Source organism: Grampus griseus (genome assembly GCF_964374135.1).
Source record: "Grampus griseus genome assembly, chromosome: 7".
Lineage (NCBI taxonomy): Eukaryota > Metazoa > Chordata > Mammalia > Artiodactyla > Delphinidae > Grampus > Grampus griseus.
In genome coordinates this window covers 93,629,546-93,650,264 of record NC_139001.1, presented here as the reverse complement: position 1 = coordinate 93,650,264, position 20,719 = coordinate 93,629,546, and the positions used below count along the sequence as shown (strand labels likewise).

Genomic DNA, 20,719 nt, shown 5'->3' with positions numbered 1-20,719 from the left:
ATTTGTGTGTTCACTGGAGTTATATATATAATTAATATATATTTATGTATGCATTTATGTATGTATATACACACATAATAATATATAATAATTAATGTCTATTTATATATATATATATGTGCATTTATTTATTTGGCTGCACTGGGTCTTAGTTGCGGCACGCAGGATCTTCATTGCAGCACGCAGGATCTACATTGCGGCATGCAGGATCTTCAGTTGTGGCATGCAGGATGTAGTTTCCTGACCAGGAATTGAACCGAAGCCACCTGCATTAGGAGCGAGGAGTCTTAACCACTGGACCACCAGGGAAGTCCCTGGGGTAACACTTTTAAATTCCTTCGAGAATTTTTCCTTTTCAGTCACAACCTGGCTAACTGTTTGGTGCAAGAGGCCTAGCTTTCAGCCTATCTCAGTTTTCAACATGCCTTCCTCACTAAGCTTAATCATTATCTTTTAATTTAAAGTGAGAGACATGCAACTCTTCCTTTCACTCGAACACTTAAAGGCCATTGTATGGTTATTAATTGACCTAATTTCAATATTGCTGTGTCTCAGCAAATAGTGAGGCCCGAGGAGAAGGAGAGAGATGGGGGAATGGCTGGCTGGTGAGCAGTCAGAACACACACAACATTTATTGGTTAACTTCACCCTCTTATATGGGCACTGTTCAAGGCACCCCAAAACAATTACAATATCAACAGCAAAGATGACTGATCACAGATCACCATAACAAATATAATAATAACGACAAAGTTTGAAATATTGAGAGAATTGCCAAAATGTGACCCAGGGACACGAGTTAGCAAATGCTGTTGGAAAAATAATGCCAATGAGACTTGCTGGATGCAGGGCTGCCACAAACCCTCAGTTTGTAAAAAAATATGCGATCTGCAAAGTGCAATAAAGTGAGGCTCAACAAAATGAGGCATGCCTGTAGCTACAGTTCTTTTTCTAAAGCGCAAATCTGATCATTTTACTCTACTCCACAATATCTGATTGCTCAGAACCCTTAGGATAAATTACACACTGTGAACTGTGACCTTCATGATGTGGTACTGCTCTCTGTGGTCTCCAACCTAGTCTCTCTCAGAATTCCTCTCTGACATACTAGGCTTTTGCCATGACCTACTTTTGGTTCCCTAAATATACCATTCCTGGTTAATCTTTGTGAGTTTGCACAAATGATTCATGTGCTGAAATACATTCCATCAGCTCCATCCCATTCCCATTTCACTCCCCTCCACTTTGGTTTGCTAAATCTTAACTTTTTCATTCCTTGGAACATTTTTCCTGAATCCCTAAGACTTGGCCAAGTATCTTCTCCCATGTCCTTCCAAAATATTCTGTTTTTTAAGCCCTAAATATGCTCTATTGTAGTTGAACATTTACTTTTACTGTCTTCCCCAAGAGACTCCAAGTTCCTTGAGAGGTAGGAACTACATAGTTCCTACTACATAGTTCCATAGTGTAGAGGTAATCTACACCATGTCTTGTTCACCATGCCTCTCTAGCACCAAGCATAATCCTTGCCACATAGTAAGCACTCAATAAATGTCTGTTGAATTAGGAAAACATTTAGCCAAAGAAAGGAAGCTTCAACTGTTAGTACGCACACAACATAGTAACCAATTTATAATCTGTGGTATTTCAGAAGTTCATTTACAAAGAGGTTTGGGAGAACTCTGAAACACATTTTCACATGGAAACAATATTAAATGTAATAACCAGATACCTCCCCTCAAAGTTACTACATCTATAATGTAGGAAGTCGGGGTAGCCTTCTGCTACCAATAATCTTTGGGAATATATTCCAATCTGGGACAACTGACTTTTCATCTCCTTTCTTTTTCTTCAAGGATCCTAGGAATTAGGTGCAACTTCCTATTGACTATCAACACTTCTGACTTCCAACTAGGGTTTCTTACGCACGCAGGAAATTATCTACAAGGTTCTCATATATATTCTTTTCCTTTAAGCAGCATTCTATACTCAGTACTAAGTACAAAGAAAGCTAAGTAAGCAAGCAAACAAACAAAAAACAAGATAGTTATTAACTCTAAGAAAAACAATAGTTGTCAAGGAAATGTAATTATAGCTCAACTGTGAAATGTTTAACAGTCATTATACTGTAAACAATGAACACTGATAAAACCAAAAATTATGATATGGGAAAATGGAACAGGTGGAATGTATTACAAATATTTTCTTCCAATCTATATTTTGCATTAGCATTTTCACAGCAGTGTCTTTCATACACAATAATTTTAAACACCACAAATTTTAAAGTTTTGAGTCCCATTGGTTTTTCCTTTAAAGTATGCAGCATCCCATCTAAAAAATGTTCCTACCCAAAGGATGGGATATTTTAAAATATGTATGCTATTAAAAGTTTTATAAATTATCTTTTATATTTAAGTCTATGATTCACTTCAAGTTAATTTTTATGTATGGTGTGAAATAACGATCAAGGCTCTTTTTTTCTTCTTATGGATATCTAATTGTCCTAGTACCATTTGCTGAGAAGACTACCATTTCCCTATTGGGTTATCTTGTCCCCTTTCCTAAGATCAGTTGACAATCAATATGAATGGCTATTTCTGATCTCTCTTTTCTGGTTCATTAAATGTCTATTCTTATGCCAATATCACAAAGTTTTATCACTGTAACTTTATAGTAAGTATTTATATTATGTGGTGTGAGTCTCCCAACTTCATTCAGAATTATTTTGGCTACAGTAAGTCCTTATGTACTGCTTCATAAATTTTACATTCAGTTTGTCAATTTCAATAAAAAAGACTACAGGGATTTTGATTAACACTGTATTGAGTATATAAATTAATTTACAAAGAACAGGCATCTTAACAATATCAAATCTTCTGATTTATGAACACGATTTATCTTGTCATTTAAATTTGCTTTACATTCTCTAAACAATGTTTCATAGTTTTCACTGAATATATTTTTTGCTGAATTTATTCCAAAATTAGCTCATGTTTATTGATGCTATTGTAAATTGTATTTTACAAATTTCAATTTCCAATTTTTCATTGCTCGTATATGGAACTACAAATGATTTTTGTATCTTGAACATGAATCCTGTGACCTTGATAAATTCAATCATTAGTTCTAGTAGCTTGAAGTGTTCTTTGATTTTCTATGTAGACAATCATGTTGTCCTTTTCAATCTGCATACCTCTTGTTCCTTTTTCTAGGCTATTGCACAGTTATGAAAACAATGTTGAAGCAAAAGTGATGAAGTGAAGTGGTGAGAGCAGACTTTCTTATTTTGTTCCTGATCTTAGGGAACAGCATTCAGTCTTTGAGCATTAACTATGATGTTAGTTGTAAGTTTTTCAAAAATGCCTTTTACTGGGATGAGGAAGTCCCTTTCTACTCCTAGTCTGCTGAGATGTTTTATCATGAATGGATGTGGAATTCTATCAAATGTTTTCATTGGTATAATTGAATGGTTTTCCATTTTCACTCTGTTAATGTGGTGAAATACCGTGATTAATTAATCCAATGTTATACAAACCTTACATTGCTGGTATAAATACTTTTTAACATACTGGTGGATTTAATTTGCTAACATTTTGTTAAGGATTTTTATATTCATAAAGGATATTGGTCTGTAGTTCTATTCTGATGTGTCTGTGTGGTTTTGGTGTCAGAGTAATTCCACTTCATAAAATTATTTGAGAGATATTTATTCCTCTTCTGTTTTCTAAAAAAGTTTTAGTTAATAGATATGCACATTTCTGACTGTTATGAGTCAGAAAGAATTGACTCCTTTATCTTTATGTAAGTTTCCTCTCTAATCCTGGTAATATTCTTTGCTCTGAAGCCTACATCATTTCATATTAATATACTTACTTCATCTTTCTTTTGATTATTGTTTTCATCCATTTATTTTTAACCTTTAGCCTTTGTACTTAAAGAGAACTTCTTATAGATATCATATAATTTATGCAATCTGACAATTCCTGTCTTTTAATTGCTGGGTTTAGAGCATTTACACTTAATACAATTATTGATAAAACTGGATTTAAATCTACCATTTTGTAAGTTGCTTTCTATTTGATGTAGTTGTTCTTTGTTCCTTTATCTTCCTTTTCTTCTTTTGGATTAACTTGAATTTTTTTTCTGTCATTAGATTACTTTATTGTGTCCACTATATATATACCACTTAAAACTTTTTATTCTGAAAAAAGTTTAGATACATGAGAGGTTGCAAAAATAATACAGAGTTCCCATGTACCCTTAACCTAGCTTCCCCTAATGATCACTTCTTATATAATTATAGTACAATATCAACACCAGAAAATTACATTGGAATAATGATATTTTCTATCACTATAATTCTACCATTTTGAAAATGTTATAAAAATGGTGTCATGATATATGTAAACTTTTGATATTTGCTTCTTTCACTAAGTATACTGCTTTTGCATTTATCAATAGTCCATTCCTTTTAATGGAGTATTTCATTATATGTATGTACTACAATTTGTTTGAAGGACATTTGGGTTGTTTCCAAGTTTGGGGTTATTATAAATAAATTCTTGTAAAGATGTTTGTGTAAACCCAAGTTTTCATTTCTCTAAGATAAATATCCTGGTCCGGGAAGACCCCACATGCCGAGGAGCAACTAAGCCCAGGTGCCACAACTACTGAGCCTGTGCTCTAGAGCCTGCAAGCCACAACTACTGAGCCTGCATGCCACAGCTACTGAAGCCTGCATGCCGAGAGCCCGTGCTCCGCAACAAGAGAAGCCACCATATTGAGAAGTCCACGCACCGCAACTAAGAGTAACCCCCGCTCACTGCAACTGGAGAAAGCCTGCACGCAGCAACAAAAACCCAATGCAGCCAAAAATAAATAAATAAATAAATGTATTAAAAAAAAAAAAGAAATGGGGGCTAGATACCCTTCAAGAAATTTGGATTAAAAAAAAAGTTTACATTTCTTTATGATTTACATTTTTTTATGATTACTTTTTATCTCAACTATTGGTTTATAAGCTGATTGAAAGAATTATTTTTTTCTCAGATACTATGTTTTTATTTCTAGCATTTTCCTTTTACTGTCTTTACAGTTTCTATATTTCTTCTGAAATTTTCCATCTTTTTCATTTATGTTGTTTACCTTTTCTACTAGCTCCTTTAACATATTATTCATAGCTTTCTTAAAGTCCTTGTCTAACAGTTCTAAAATCTGAGTTATTTCTCCATCTGGCTTTATAGATTACATTATCTTTGACAATGGATGATGTTTTTTTAAATTGCTTTTTTGTTTATTTCATAATTTCTATTAAATACTAGAAATTATGTGTGGAAGAACAGGACAGACGGAGATAAATTATATTTACACCCAAAAAAGGGCATGCTTCTTTTTCTATCAAGGTGATAGTATGTGAGGGACTGCAACAATCTAGTCAATACTGAGTTCTATTTAGGTTCTCTTGCTTTACCTTCAGTGCACCACAAATTTGAAATGTCCCCAATAGTGGGATGCTTCTACCTTGTGAAAGTGTGTGCCAAGAATTCTTCTAAGTGTCCCAACTGCACTCTAAGCTTTCAGCAGTCCCTGCATGCCTGAACTATAGAGGGATATCTCTCTCCCCCAGTACTACATTAATCTTGATGGTTTCTCATTGTTCAGTTCATGATAATGGACGGAAGATTTCTTGGATCTACAGGTAGCACATCAGTATAAGGTAGGCCCTTTGCTCCAGCTGAGTCTTGGAGGTGTGGCTTTCCTGGTGTTTCTGTCCCGCTCCCCTAAGACAACCAAACTATGTCATATAACTGTGGGTGGTCCTGGGCAGGACAGACGTTCCTGCCTCTCCTCCAGTAGTAAGAGATTTCTGTCTCAATAAAGGTCCTGATTTCAATAGGGTTTCCTGCCCAATTCCCAGGTGTAGATGGGTTTTGTTTCTATTCAGCCCCCAGAAACAGTTGATCCTGAACTGGACTTTGGAGGCTCGGGGAGGGGGACTTTACCTTTCTCACAGTGGCTTAAGGCTTTTGATTAGTGTGAGTTGAGAAAAGGGTCCAGGAAATAGGTAGGGTATTGTGCTTGTACGCTACCAGTAGGGGTGCTCTCTCATCTCCTAGTCAGCATGTGGTAGAGGCCAATGGAAATAAAGCTTGTGAGTGAGTATGGACTCCCTGTGTCAGGAACTCCTATTATTTTGGACTGTCATGGCAGCCTATGCTCAGCTTTTATAATTTTGTTACATTTTATCTGTTTTCTTCTTATCCACTTTTATGGTAGCTACGTTCTTACTGCTGCTCTGCCAAAGGAAAACATTTTATATGTCTCATCTCTCCTCTCAACAAACTAGGAAAAGAAGGAAATTTTCTCAACCTAGGAAAGGGCATCAGTAAAAATCTTAAAGATAACGTCATAATCAATGGTGAAAGACTGAATGCTTTCTTTCTAAGACTGGCAGCAGGGAAGGCTATTCAACCCTACCACTTCTGTTCAAAATTGTACTTTTGTTCCTTCAATGTGATAGGCAACAAAAATAAATAAAAGGCATACAGATTACAGGGAAGAAATAAAAGTACCTTTACATGCAGATAAAATGATGTCTATGTAAACAATCCCAAGGAATTTACCAAAAAACCATAGGAACTATTAAGTGAGTGCAGCAAGGTTACAAAATAAAAGACCAATATACAAAAATCAATGAAAATCCTGTATTTAGCAATGAAAAAGTAGAAATTTAAATTTAAAAGTACTATTTACAAAAAAAAAAGTACTATTTACAAGAGCATAAAAAGACATGAAATACCTAGAAATAAATCTAACAAAATGTATTCAAGAAAACTAGAAAGCGTTGCTGGGAGAAATTAAAGACCTAAATCAAAAGAGAGAGATACTCTCTTCATGGATCAGGAGACTGAATAATATTAAGAAGTCAATACTCAATACCACCTCACACCTGTTAGAACAGCTATTATCAAAAAGAGAGGAAGTAACGAGTGCTGATGAGAATGTATAGAAAGGGATCCCTTGTGCACTATTGGTAGAAATGAAAATTGGTGCAGTTGATATGGAAAATTGTGTGGAGGTTCCTCAAAAATTTAGCTGGAACTTCCGTATGATCCAGCAATTCCACTTTCAGGTATTTAGCCAAGAAAATGAGAACACTAACTCGAAAAGATATATGCACCCCCATGTTCACTGCAGCATTATTTACAATAGCCAAGACAACATAAGTGTCCACTGATGTATAAATGGATAAAGAAAATGTGGTATATAGGGGACTTCCCTGGTGACGCAGTGGTTAAGAATCCACCTGCCAATGCAGGAGACATGGGTTCAATCTTGGGTCCGGGAAGATCCCACATGCCGTGGAGCAACTAAGCCCATGCACCACATCTACTGAGCCTGCGCTCTAGAGCCCACCACCCACAACTACTGAAGCGAACATGCCTAGAACCCATGCTCTGCAACAAGAGAAGCCACTGCAATGAGAAGCCCACGCACCGCAATGAAGCATAGCCCCGACTCACCGCAACTAGAGAAAGCCACGCGCAGCAACGAAGACCCAAAGCAACCAAAAAAAAAAAACACCATGTGGTATGTATATATATACACAATGGAATATAATTGAGTCATAATAAAGAAAGAAATCTTGCCATTTGCAACAACATGTATTGTTGAGGGTATTATGCTAATAAGCAAAATAAATCAGACAGAGAAACTCAAATACCTTATGATCTCACTTATATGTGAAATCTTAAAAAACAAACAACTCCAACCCCCACCCCACCAAGCTCACAGATACAGAGAACAGACTGGTGGCTGACAGAGGCAAGGGGCTGGGGGCAGTGAGTGAAATGGGCAAAGGAGGTTAAAAGGTACAAACTTCCAGTTATAAAATAAATGGGTCACGGGACGTAATCTACAGCATGGTGACAGCAGTTAATGACACTGCGTTGCATGTTTGAAAGTTGCTAAACAAGTGGATCTTAAGGGTTCTCATCACAAGAAAAAAATTTTGTGAGTACACATGGTGATGGAGGTTAACTGAACTTACTGTGGTGATCATTTTGCAATATATACAAGCATCAAATCATTATGTTGTACGCCTGAAACTAATATAACGTTGTATGTCAACTGTATCTCAATTTAAAAAAAGAAGTCAATTCTTACAAATTAATCCATAGACTCAAAACAATTCCAATCAAAATTGTACATACTTAAGCTAATTCTAAAAACTCGTAAGGAAAAGCAAAGGACTTATAAGGGACAAAACAATTTTGAATAAGAATAAAGTAGGGGTGAACACCATGTGATTTCAAGACTTATTATAAAGGTAGAGTAATCAAGCCAATGTAGTATTCTGTAAGGTCAGATGTATAGATCAATGAAACAGAATAGAAAGTTCAGAAACAGACCTATACATATATAACCAAGTGATTTTTTATGAAGGTGCCAAGATAACTCAATGAGGGAAAAACTGTCTTTCCAACAAAGAGTGCTGGAACAACTGAAAATCCATATGCAAACAAACAAACAAACAAAAAAAAACCCCCACAAAATCAGAAAACAAACTGAACCTCCACCCTGAACAAGCCACCACAATGAGAAGCCTGAGTAACGCAACAAAGAGTAGCCCCCCACTGTCTGCAACTAGAGAAAGCCTGTGCACAGCAACAAAGACCCAGCGCAGCCAAAAATAAATAAAATAAAATAAATAAATTTACATATATATAAAAAAATAAAACAGAAATGGGATCTACAGACTTAGAAGAATTATTTGGAAATGTTAGAGAATTTGTTTCCAAAATATATCAAGGGCTCTTATAACCCAATATAAATATGGGCTTGATATGAACACTTTTCCAAAAAAAAAAATGAATGGCTAAAAGGCACATGAAAATATGCTCAATATCATTAGCCATTAAGAAAAGGCAAGTTAAAATAATCATGAGATACTACTACATACTGAGAAAAATAACTAAAATTAAACAGACTGACAATACTAAGTGCTAACAAAGATATAGGACAACTGGAACTCTGACACGTTGCCAGTAGGGATGCAAAAATATGGCACTTGGAAAAACAATTTCACAGCTTTTTATGAAGTTAAATCTATGCTTTCCATATGACCCAGCAGTCCCAGTTCCAGCTATTTACTCAAGTGAAATGAAAATACGTCTATACAAAGACTTGTACATGAATGATTAAAACAGGCTTATTCACAATAGCCCAAACTGAGACTATGCCAAATGGCCATTATGTGGTAAAGGAATTTTTAAAAATTGTTATATTAATATAGATATATAAATATTTATGTATCCATACATTGGAATATCAGTCAGCAATATAAATGAAAAAACTAATGGATCAATATTCAAAAGCTTTATGCTAAGTGAAATAAGCCAGACAAAAGGCTACATACTATAGGATTCCATTTTTGTGACATTCTGGAAAATTCAAAACTATAGTGATAGAAAGCAGATCTGTGACCACCAACGTCTAGAGGGAGATGTGATGGAAATGACTACAAAGGTGCATGAGGAAACTTTTGGGGGTAATGCAAATATTCTCTACCTTGATTGTAGTGGTAACTGACTATATGTATTTGTCAAGCCTCATCAAACAATATGTTTTAAAAAGACAAATTTCACTGTATGTGAATTATACCTCAATAAACCTCTCTTTAAAAAATTATGTTATAGAGAAAAAAAAAAATTATGTTATAGGGACTTCCCTGGTGGTGCAGTGGCTAAGAATCCGCCTGCCAATGCAGGGAACATGGGTTCCATCCCTGGTCCAGGAAGATCCCACGTGCCGTGGAGCAACTAAGCCCGTGCGCCACACCTACTGAGCCTGGGCTCTAGAGCCTGCGAACCAAAACCACTGAAAGCCTGTGCGCCTAGAGCCCATGCTCCGTAACAAGAGAGGCCACCACAATGAGAAGCCTGTGCACCACAATGAAGAGTAGCCCCCACTCGCCACAACTAGAGAAAGCCCGCATGCAGCAACGAAGACCCAACGCAGCCAAAAATAAATAAAAAATAAAATTAAAAAAAATTATGTTATAGAAGATCTCAGAATTGGAGAAAGATGACACTCATTAGTATGTATAAGTTCAACCATGCCGGTAAAAACAGCAGACAATGTGTGATGCGTCTACTTGAGAGTCATACTGAGATTTAGAAACTCTAATTTGCAGTTTTGGACAAACAGAATGTGAACACATCTATCTGTAGGGATCTAAAAACATAATACCAATTAAAAATGATTGACTTACATAAAAAAAGATTATTTGTAGCAATTATGTAGGAACACCATGGAAAAAGCTGGCAACAAACATGAATATATATAAGTCCTTTAAATGAGAAAGTGTAATATATATTATACTCCCTCATCAAAGTATACCCATATATAGAAAAGGATCGATATATGAACAGGTATAATAGTGTTCATTATACTACTGTTTACTTTGAATATGTCTGAATTTTTCCATAATAGAGATTAAAAATTAAATGGCAAAGACATGTTGCAGTATGCAAATAAGCTGCATAATTAAAAAAAATTAAATACATTAAATAATTTGTATCAAGACAAACACATGATGGCCCAGCAATGAGTACCTTGGCAATAGCAGTTTGTTTAAACATGCGAGTAAACAATCCCACGACAGTCTGGGTGGCACCTGAATTTGGAGTTCTCATTAATTTTTCCCACTCTTCAAAGCTGGAATTCAATTCCTATGTAGGAGAAAATAATGTTTAGAAATACAGCATAAAGAACATAGCAATTAATGCAATAATGAATCATGTCCTACTTATTTTTTTTATAGAAATATATATATATGAAGAAAAATTCTCATAGGTGCCAGTGTGTTGATTTAAAAAACATCAATCAGTGTGGATGTAGGTCAGACACATGTTTACGCTAATGACAGAAAGCAATGAAAAGATGTGGGAGGAAACCAAGCCCTTTGCTAACATCATATATCAAACGACTGCAGCCTTCTCTTACAGAGGAGCATGTAGTCAAGTAAAAATAAAAATTTAAGAAAATTTTTAAATAAAATAAAAATTTTATGTAAAAACAAAAACTTAACTCACAGTAGCAAAAATATATATGGTAGCAAAGCATTTTTTACTAAAAGCATTGAATTTATTTAAATAAGCATAAAGACGGGGAATATTAGTTAAATAAAATGTAACATAGTCATATATTAACTCTTATTTTTCTTTTGTTAAAATAATGGATACAGAAAATCAGATCGTTTTTATTTTACCAATAATATATTGCTCAATGTTTACAAAATTCTTAGTCTCAGCTTTCAAGACAAAACAAGGCAATAAACAGTCTCTGTTGACAAAGTTATATCCAGATTTGAAGAAATTTCAGAGACTATAAAAGCACTGTACTCCCCAAAAGTAAATGTAGACAAGGATTACCTAATCTTGTATTACCAATTCTGGTTTCTAATATGTTGAACTTTACATCTTACAACATGATCACAGAGCTTCAGGATTTCAAGAACAGAGGGCTGGATCCAAATTATCCTAGAAGACAGCTACTCGTACTTAAAAAAAAATCCTACAGCAAGAAAAAGAACTTCCCTTGATAATTATTGGCCTTCACACCCTACATAGAATTCTTTTTTTAACATCTTTATTGGAGTATAATTGCTTTACAATGGTATGTTAGTTTCTGCTTTATAACAAAGTAAATCAGTTATACATATACATATGTCCCCATACCTCTTCCCTCTTGCGTCTCCCTTAGAATTCTTAATACTAAGTCTATGTTGCAGTTGAAGTGCTTTTTTTCTCTATTTAGCAGAAATATATTTTTTAATTACTAAGATACTAAATCTTTTCACATTATTTGATGACTAAATTTAAATTCTTCCTGCTCTCTTCTTGAAATGACACAAAGCCAATTCATATGGCTCTATTAATTAAACCTATTTTAAGAAAGTGGACTTTTCCTTCTGTGAAAAATGAAATATGTGCTATCTTTCACAGTATAATTTAAAATGATTTCAAATAAGACTCTCAGTCAAACACGGGTTCTCACCTTGGCTGCCGCTGCTGGAAGATCAAATGGAATACGCTGTCTGATTTTAGGGGGCAGCTGGGTTAAAACTTCAGCCTTTAATCTTCTAATCATTATGTCACTTAATAGCTGATGAAGTTCATTAAGATTTGAGGCCCCTCTGCAATCCCACTGAGGTCTTTTACCAAAATATCTGTTAATATAAAGAAAACACATGTAGCAAAGCTGAACTTTAGAGTAAGAAAACAATTTATCCAGTGTGTTCTTCCTTTTAATAAGGAGACATGACGCTGTTTCTTTTTTTTTTTAAGATTTTTTTTTTGATGTGGACCATTTTTAAAGTCTTTATTGAGTTTGTTACAATATTGCTTCTGTTTTTATGTTTTGGTGTTTTTGGCCACGAGGCACGTGGGATCTTAGCTCCCTGACCAGGGATTGAACCGGCTCCCTCTGCATTGGAAGGCGAAGTCTTAACCACTGGACTGCCAGGGAAGTCCCTTTACTTTTATTTTTGAATGCAAATTAGTTTCAAAAAGCTCAGCTTTAGAAATAGTAATGAATAAGATTACACATTACTCTCAGCTGTAGTAAATGTTAGTGTTTAAACATAGTGTTTATACCGAGTTAATAAAAGGGTGGGATGAACAGATAACTATGAATACCACTGGCATTTCGGATGACCTCACACGTGGCAGTGTGTTTAGCAGATCTAGCCCTAAATAAGCACTAACTGCAAGTACATCAGCCAGTATATGTAACAACCAAAACCAACTAAAATGATTTCTACAAATTCTAGGAGGCAATATTATCTCCCATTGAACTGTTAAGCACAGCAGATAGATCACTTGGTGATCTCTTCTTCCTTTGAACCACTGGACTGACAGCAAAGGAAAAAAAAAAAGGTACAAATGCCCTATGGAAGAGAGATGGGAGAGAAAACATCAGAGGATAAGTGATTTCAACAAACGTTTAAGTCAGACAGACAAGCGGTAGCTGACCCGACAAAAGAAAGTAAGCTACAACTTAAAATGTTTGCAATAGGGAACTCATCCTCTAGATCTCTGAGAAGACCAGGAGTTGGAAGCACCAAGCACTGGGGTAGGTATTAAATCGAGTGGACCTATTGAACTTAGGCATCAGGACAGCTGGCCTAATGGCATCCCTGAATCACTGTGACAACCCCACACAAATCCACAAAATTCCCAATCATCTTCCAGGGGCCAATACTACTAAAAATAGCTACTAGAGAATAATTAACAAAGGAAAAATTCCTGTTAGGTTGTATTATAATTACTAATATTAAAAATTAAATAACTATTCATTTTAGTGGGATTTGGTGTTATATAATGCAAACAGTGTCATTTTGAGAAACCTGGAACTTGGCTGACATTGTTTTTTTTTAGTTTAATGTATTTTGATAGCAAACATACAGGAATAGTACCAAAAACATTAAAATCATGTATTTGCATGTAGAATTGATTAGAAAAGTATAGTGAATGGATGGAACTACTGTATGATAAAATGACAGACACCACTTAGTTGTCATCAATAAGAAATGTACTTGTTTTAAAAAACTAAGGGCTGGCATTGTAAAAAATTTAATAGGTTTAGTTATAATTGTTATAAATTGAATTACTGAAACTTGTTTATTGAAATATTTTGACTTTTTAATGCTTTATGTCTCCATATTTATATTAAAACTTTATACACTAATGAAAATGGAAAAATACTTGCCAATAACCAATTCTGTCACCTATTTTTCCATTCACAATCAAGATACTTAAGTACATTTTGACCTCACGGTAAAAAAAAAAAGAAAAAAAATCTAATTTTTGTCAATTATATCTTAATAAAACTGGAAAAATAAACTAAACAGGAAAAAAATCTAATGTTTAGGACTACAGAAAATGAGAAAAAGATGTTGGGTCTTTTTTTGTTGCCATTAAAATGAATCCTTAAGCACATTCTCCACCTTTGCAAAACATTGGGCAAGTGTACAACATGCTAAGTGAAGGTCTTTTGGCACAATTATTCCACTTTGGTATAGAAAGCACACAGGTGTTGTCACACAGGCTAACCACATAGGCCTCACTTGCCTCCTGCAGAGCACAAAATAGTTGAGCACCACATGCACAGGTCTGTTTTGAAGTCGGAGCAATCTAATTTCAGATGCCACACACTACCAGTACCAGGCCTGTAACAATGAGGTTTCTTCACCCCTCCAGGAGAAACCACCCTATTGAGAGAAGCTTTTGTAGCCAGTTGCCTCCTGGGTGCTTTGTCACTGGTTGATTGCAAGCCCTATGCTTGGTGTAAATGATGGTTTAGAGAAATCCTTTCATCCACCCTCCCTAATCCTCACTTCTCTTTTAGCTGGAGTCAGACCCCTTGAGGTGGTATTGACTTTAAAGAGTGTTAGCTTCTGAGCCCCCAGACTCAAGTTTGGGGTGCAAAAGGCAAATGAGAAGGGGAGGGAGGGCTAAGAGATGCCACCTGTAAAGACCTGGTCTCTTCCCCTTAAATTTGATGTAAATTATACATACTTTTTGGAATATCCTATTCTTTCTTAAAAACAGCTTTACGAAGATATAATTCATAATTCCATACAATTTACCCACTTAAAGTGTACAATTCAATAACGGTTTCTAGTATACTCACAGATATGTGCAACTACCACCATCACAGTAAATTTTAGAACATTTTCATCATCTCAAGAAGGAACCTCGGGCTTCCCTGGTGGCGCAGTGGTTAAGAATCCGCCTGCCAATGCAGGGGACACGGGTTCAAGCCCTGGTCCGGGAAGATCCCACATGCCGCGGAGCAACTAAGCCCATGCGCCACAACTACTGAGCTTGCACTCTAGAGCCCGTGAGCCACAACTACTGAAGCCCGTGGGCCTAGAGCCCGTGCTCCGCAACGAGAAGCCACTGCAATGAGAAGCCTGCGCACCACAATGAAGAGTAGCCCTCCCCCTTGCCGCAACTAGAGAAAGCCTGCACGTAGCAACGAAGCCCCAATGCAGCCAAAAATAAATACATAAAACAAATAAATTTATTAAGAAAAAAAAAGAAAAAGAAGGAACCTCGTATCCTTTAGCTATCCCTCCCTTAACCGCTGTCCTGTCTACCCAGCCCTAAGCAACCACTAATCTATTTTCTGTCTCTAAAGATTTTCCTATTCTGAATTTTCATATATATGGAATCATACAGCACTGTATAGTCTTTTGTGACTAGCTTCTATTACTTAGCATAATATTTTCAAGATTCATCCATGTTGTAGCAAATAATATTCCATTGTATGGATATACCACATTTTGTTTATTCATTTATCTGTTGATAGACATTTGGGCTGTTTCCAACTTTGGGCTTTTATAAACAATGCTGCTATCAAAATTCATGTACAAGTTTTTTTGTGGACATATACTTTCATTTCTCTTGGGTATATACCTAGGAGTTGAATGGCTGGCTTGCATGGCAATTCTACGTTTAATCATTTGAGGAAGTGCTAGACTGTTTTCCAAAGTAGCTAGACCAGTTTACATTCCAACCAGCAGTGTTCAAGGATTCCAATTTCTCCACATCTTCATCAACACTTGTTATGTGACTTTTTGAGTTTAGCCATGCTAGTGGGTATGAAGTGGTATCTCACTGAGATTAGCCATGCTAGTGGGTATGAAGTGCTATCTCACTGAGGTTTCGATTTCTATTTCTCTGATGACTAATGATGTCAAGCATTTTTTTTTCATGTGCTCACTGCCCATTTGTATGTCTTTGCTGGAGAAATGCCTATTCAAATACTTTACCCATTTCTGAATTCGGTTGTCATACTGAGTTGTACGAATTCTTAATATATCTAGATACAAGTCCTGTATAAAATGTATGATTTACAAACAATTTCTCCTATTCTGTGGGCTGTCTTTTCATTTGTTTCTATTTATAATTTTGTTTGCTTAAGTTACCATTTATTTCAGATGTTAAATCCTAATGTTATTTAACTTGTTGTGTTAAATAACATTAGAAGTGGGACCTTATAGCAGGTTGTTACTTTATGTTGGGAAGAATGATGCACACTGTGAATAAAGAAAGGTGACCAGTCTTTCCCTAACAGGAGCTATTCACCATCTACTTTTATTGTAGCCACTCAAACTTACTTTTGTATAGATGGCTGCCTATGGCATTTAGCTGCTGGTTTTTATTTTAGAACTATATTCTTAATGAATTTTTAAAAAATCAAAGTGACACATGCAATAGTTTTTAAACTTCAAATAAAAAGACTTCCAAGGAAATAGGGTCAGTAAGTTCAGGCTTTGATTTATCCTCTTTGCTTCAAACTCAGGATAGGTAAAATATAAAGAGAAAACAAAAATCCACATTTGGGGATAAAGACAAGGTAAATGCCTCTGTAGTCCAGAAACAGAACAAAAATGTAAAGATGAGAGCAGGGTTAAAGCCATGAAGCTGCTGTTTTATGTTTAAGAGAAGGCAGTAAGAATCAAGAATCAGGGTTGTAAGGACAAAGTATTTTTGGTACAGTGTTAATATAAAATGGATTTTCTAGGAACCATAAATGCTGTTAACGCAAAAGGATATTGTACTTTGCTTTATTAGAAAATTAACCCAAAGTTGTTTGCCACTTTGGAAAATCATGTCACTGGCAACAGTGACACTGAGGTAGCTGCCTTGCAAACACACACAGCTATATTAGCTTGTGTTTGTAGAGCAAGTGTTTATAATGATTCCATACAGACATCAACTTTCATCAATTTTATGATTCAGATTCCCCCCTTTAATATCTCTGAAATTCACAGAGATCTATTAGTTTAATTGTAGCAGTTCTTCCCCCAATGGTATGTAAAATAATAGTTCATATTACAATCAAGGCTGTCTTAGATTCAATAAAAGCCAGTATATAAATATACTTATTTCACTCTTTTTAAAACTGACTTCCAGTGTAGTCATTCCTATCTAATGATTATACAGACAAGATGGTGGAGTAGAAGGATGTGAGTTCACCTCTTCTTAAAGAAACACCAAAATCACAACTAACTGCTGAACAACCATTGACAAAAAAACATTGGAACCTACCCAAAAAGATAGCCCACATCCAAAGACAAAGAAGAAGCCACAATGAGACATAGGAGGGGCACAACTGTGATAAAATCAAATCCCATACATGCCAGGTGGGCAACCCACAAGCTGGAACGTAATTATACCACAGAAATTCTCCTACAGGAGTGAAAGTTCTGAGCCCCACGTCAAGCTCCCCAGCCAGAGAATCTGGCTTTGAAGGTCACTGGGGTTTGACTGCAGGAATTCCACAGGACTGGGGGAAACAGAAACTTTAGTCTTGGAGAGCACACACAGGGTCTCGTGCGTACCAGGACCCAGGGGAAAAAAATCAGTGACCTCGTAAGAGACTGGGCCAGACTTATTTGCTAGTATTGGAAGGTCTCCTGCGAAGGTGGGGAGCAGCTGTGGCTCACTGCAGCAACAAGGACACGGGTGGCAGTAGTTCTGAGAAGTACTCATTGGTGTGAACCCTTCTGGAGGCCACCATTTTCTCACCAAGACCTGGCCTCAGCCAACAGTCTGCAGGCTCCAGTGCTGGGACGCCTCAGGCCAAACAACCAACAGGGTGGGAACACAGCCCCACCCGTCAGCAGACAGGCTGTTTAAAGTCTTCTAAGCACACAGCTTCCCAATAAACACACCCCCTGACATGGCTCTGCCCACCAGAGGGACAAGAACCAGCTCCACCCACCAGTGGGCAGGTACCAGTCCCTCCCCGCTGAAGCCTGCAAAGCCTCTTACACAGCCTCATTCATGAGGGGGCAGATAGCAGAAGCAAGAAGAACTATAGCCCTGCAGCCAGAGGAACGGAAACCACAATCACAATAAGTTAGACAAAATGAGACAGCAGAGGAGTATGTCCCAGATGAAGGAACAAGACAAAACCCCAGAAGAACAACTAAGTGAAGTGGAGAGAGTCAATCTACCTGAAAAAGAATTCAGAGTAATGATAGTACAGATGATACAACATCTCAGAAAAAGAATAGAGGCACGAATCAAGAAAATACAAAATCAAAAGATTTATAGACAAGCAAAAGCTAAGAGAATTTAGCACGACCAGACCAGCTTTGCAACAAATGCTAAAGGAACTTCTCTAGGTGGAAAAGACCACAACTAGAAACAAGAAAATTACAAATGGAAAAGCTCCTATCTATTTACATTCAAAAGTACATATTATTTTAGTTTGCATAATTTTTATTTTTCCCCTGTGTTATGCTGGGTTGTATTAGTTTTTTAAAAAATTACCAGTAGACATAGATTATTATATCTATGTATTTTGTTTCAGTATTAGGGGAGCATTACACAATATTTATTACAAAACGTGGGCATTAAGGTCAACAGGGTTGAGAAACACTGCTCTACAATACTACTACTTCCCTGCTCTTATTATGGTCACTTACACCTATTATGTACTATATATGTAAGACTAAGTTCTGAGAAAAAAAAGTTATTTAATATTTGTGCATGTCAATCTTTAACACAAAGTAAATAAATAAAAGCCCATAAGGAGCAATAAAGACCAAGTGAAGTAAATGAACGAACAAAACCCCCACAACATTTGAGGAAGATGAATGCACAAGATCTTAAATGCCTTAAATTAGAAAACTGTAAGTATTATGAAGGTAAATGTAACATGACATGCAATACAACACAGCTACAAAGATGGTGGAATAGTGACTCTTACCACAAATAAAATGTGAAGAAATAGCTCATAAGCTAAAAAAAGGTATTAAACAGAACTCCTCATACAGTCAAATTCTCTTTACCTGGATAGGTGTACACCAAGGCAAGTTGGTAGTTATGAATTACTCCATCTCCTACCTTCTAATTGCTCCCACACAACCCTAAGTTTAGTTTCTAAAATGCAAATTATATTATTCCCTTCCTTAAAAACTTTCAAGAAAAATATGAGCAATGATGTTTCCCTCTTCCAATACCATAAACTCTTACTTTATTTTTAAGATTTATTTATTTGTTTGTTTATTTATTTATTTATTTTGGCTGCACTAGGTCTTCATTGCAGTATGCAGGATTTTTTTTTTTTTAAGATTTATTATTTATTTAATTTATTTTTGGCTGTGTCGGGTCTTAGTTGTGGCATACAGGCTCTTTGTTGCAGTGCGTGGGCTTCTCTCTGGTTGTGGCATGTGGGTTTTCTCTTCTCTAGCTGTGGCAGGCAGGCTCCAGGGCACGTGGCCTCTGTAGTTGTGGTGCACAGGTTCCAGAGCACATGGGCTCTGTAGTTTGCAGCACGTGGGCTCTAGTTGTGCTGTGTGGGCCTACTTGCCACATGGCATGTGGGATTGTAGTTCCCCGACCAGGGATCAAACCTGCATCCCCTCCATTGTCAGGTGGACTCTTTGCCACTGGACCACCAGGGAAGTCCCCAGGATCTTTTTTAGTAGCAGCATGTGGACTTCTTAGTTGCAGCATGCAGAGTTCTTAGCTGTGGCATGCAAACTCTTAGTTGCTGCATGCAAACTCTTAGTTGCGGTATACATGTGGGATCTAGTTCCCTGACCAGGGATTGAACCCAGGACCCCTGCACTGGGAGCATGGAGTCTTACCCACTGGACCACCAGGGAAGTCCCTGTTATGGTTTTTAAGTGTTCTTAAAAATTCAGCTTGGAAATACAATACTAAACCAGGATTCTCTCATGCTTTATCAGTTTTATGAGATTAGATGATAGTCATAAAACATCACTAAATACCGGAAATTAGTTCTTCCTATTATCTCATACTCTCTCAATTGTCAGCCCCAGACTCATAATCATGAAAGTTATGAGTGAAATAATAATGACTGAAAATTTCCCCTAGTTAAAGTCAGATACCAAACCACAAATCCAGAAAGCTCAGAGAATATCAAGCAGGATAAACACCCAAAAAACTACACCCAGGCATACCACATTCAAACTTCAGAAAATCAAAAATAAGGGAAAAAACACTGAAAGAAGTCAGGGAAAAAAAAATAAAACACCTTACATATATGGGAGCAAAAATAAGAATTATATATAACTTCTCCTCTGAAACGAAAGCAAGAAGAGAGTAGAGTAAAATATTTAAAGTGTTCAGAGAAAACCCCACCACCCTAGAATTCTGTACCCTGCAAAATTATCCATCAGAAGTCAAGGTGAAACAAAGACTTTCTCAGACAAACAAAAATTGAGGGGATTTGTTCCTAAGACCTGCTTTGCAAGAAATATTAAATGAAGATCTTCACTGGGACAAAGTGAGACAGTGCCATGGACATATATACACTACCAAATGTAAAATAGATAGCTAGTGGGAAGCAGCCACATGGCACAGGGAGATCAGTTCAGTGCTTTGTGACCACCTGGAGGGGTGGGATAGGGAGGGTGAGAGGGAGACGCAAGAGGGAGGACGAATGGGGATATATGTATATGTGTAGCTGATTTACTTTGTTATACAGCAGAAACTAACACCATTGTAGAGCAATTGTACTCCAATAAAGATGTTAAAAAAAAAAAAGAACCAAGTGAGAAAAATAAAAGTCCCTGTGAAGAGAAAATAAATAAATAAATGAAGATCTTTAGAAAGAGAAAAATGATGTAAGTCAGAATATCAGATCTACATAAAGAAGGCAAGAGAAT

General features: G+C 36.3%; 1 protein-coding gene across 2 annotated transcripts in view; it reads right to left on the bottom strand.

The window, feature by feature from the left end:
• The window catches only part of ZRANB3 (zinc finger RANBP2-type containing 3), a gene marked incomplete at its 5' end in the record, with an annotated part of 232,978 nt that overhangs the window by 64,603 nt on the left and 147,656 nt on the right, over window positions 1-20,719 (bottom strand). For both annotated transcript variants that reach the window (XM_082659043.1, XM_082659044.1), the window contains 2 exons: window positions 10,617-10,733; window positions 12,061-12,232. In XM_082659043.1, the coding sequence (XP_082515169.1) occupies window positions 10,617-10,733; window positions 12,061-12,232 (289 nt within the window). The remainder of the gene's footprint in view (window positions 1-10,616; window positions 10,734-12,060; window positions 12,233-20,719) is intronic.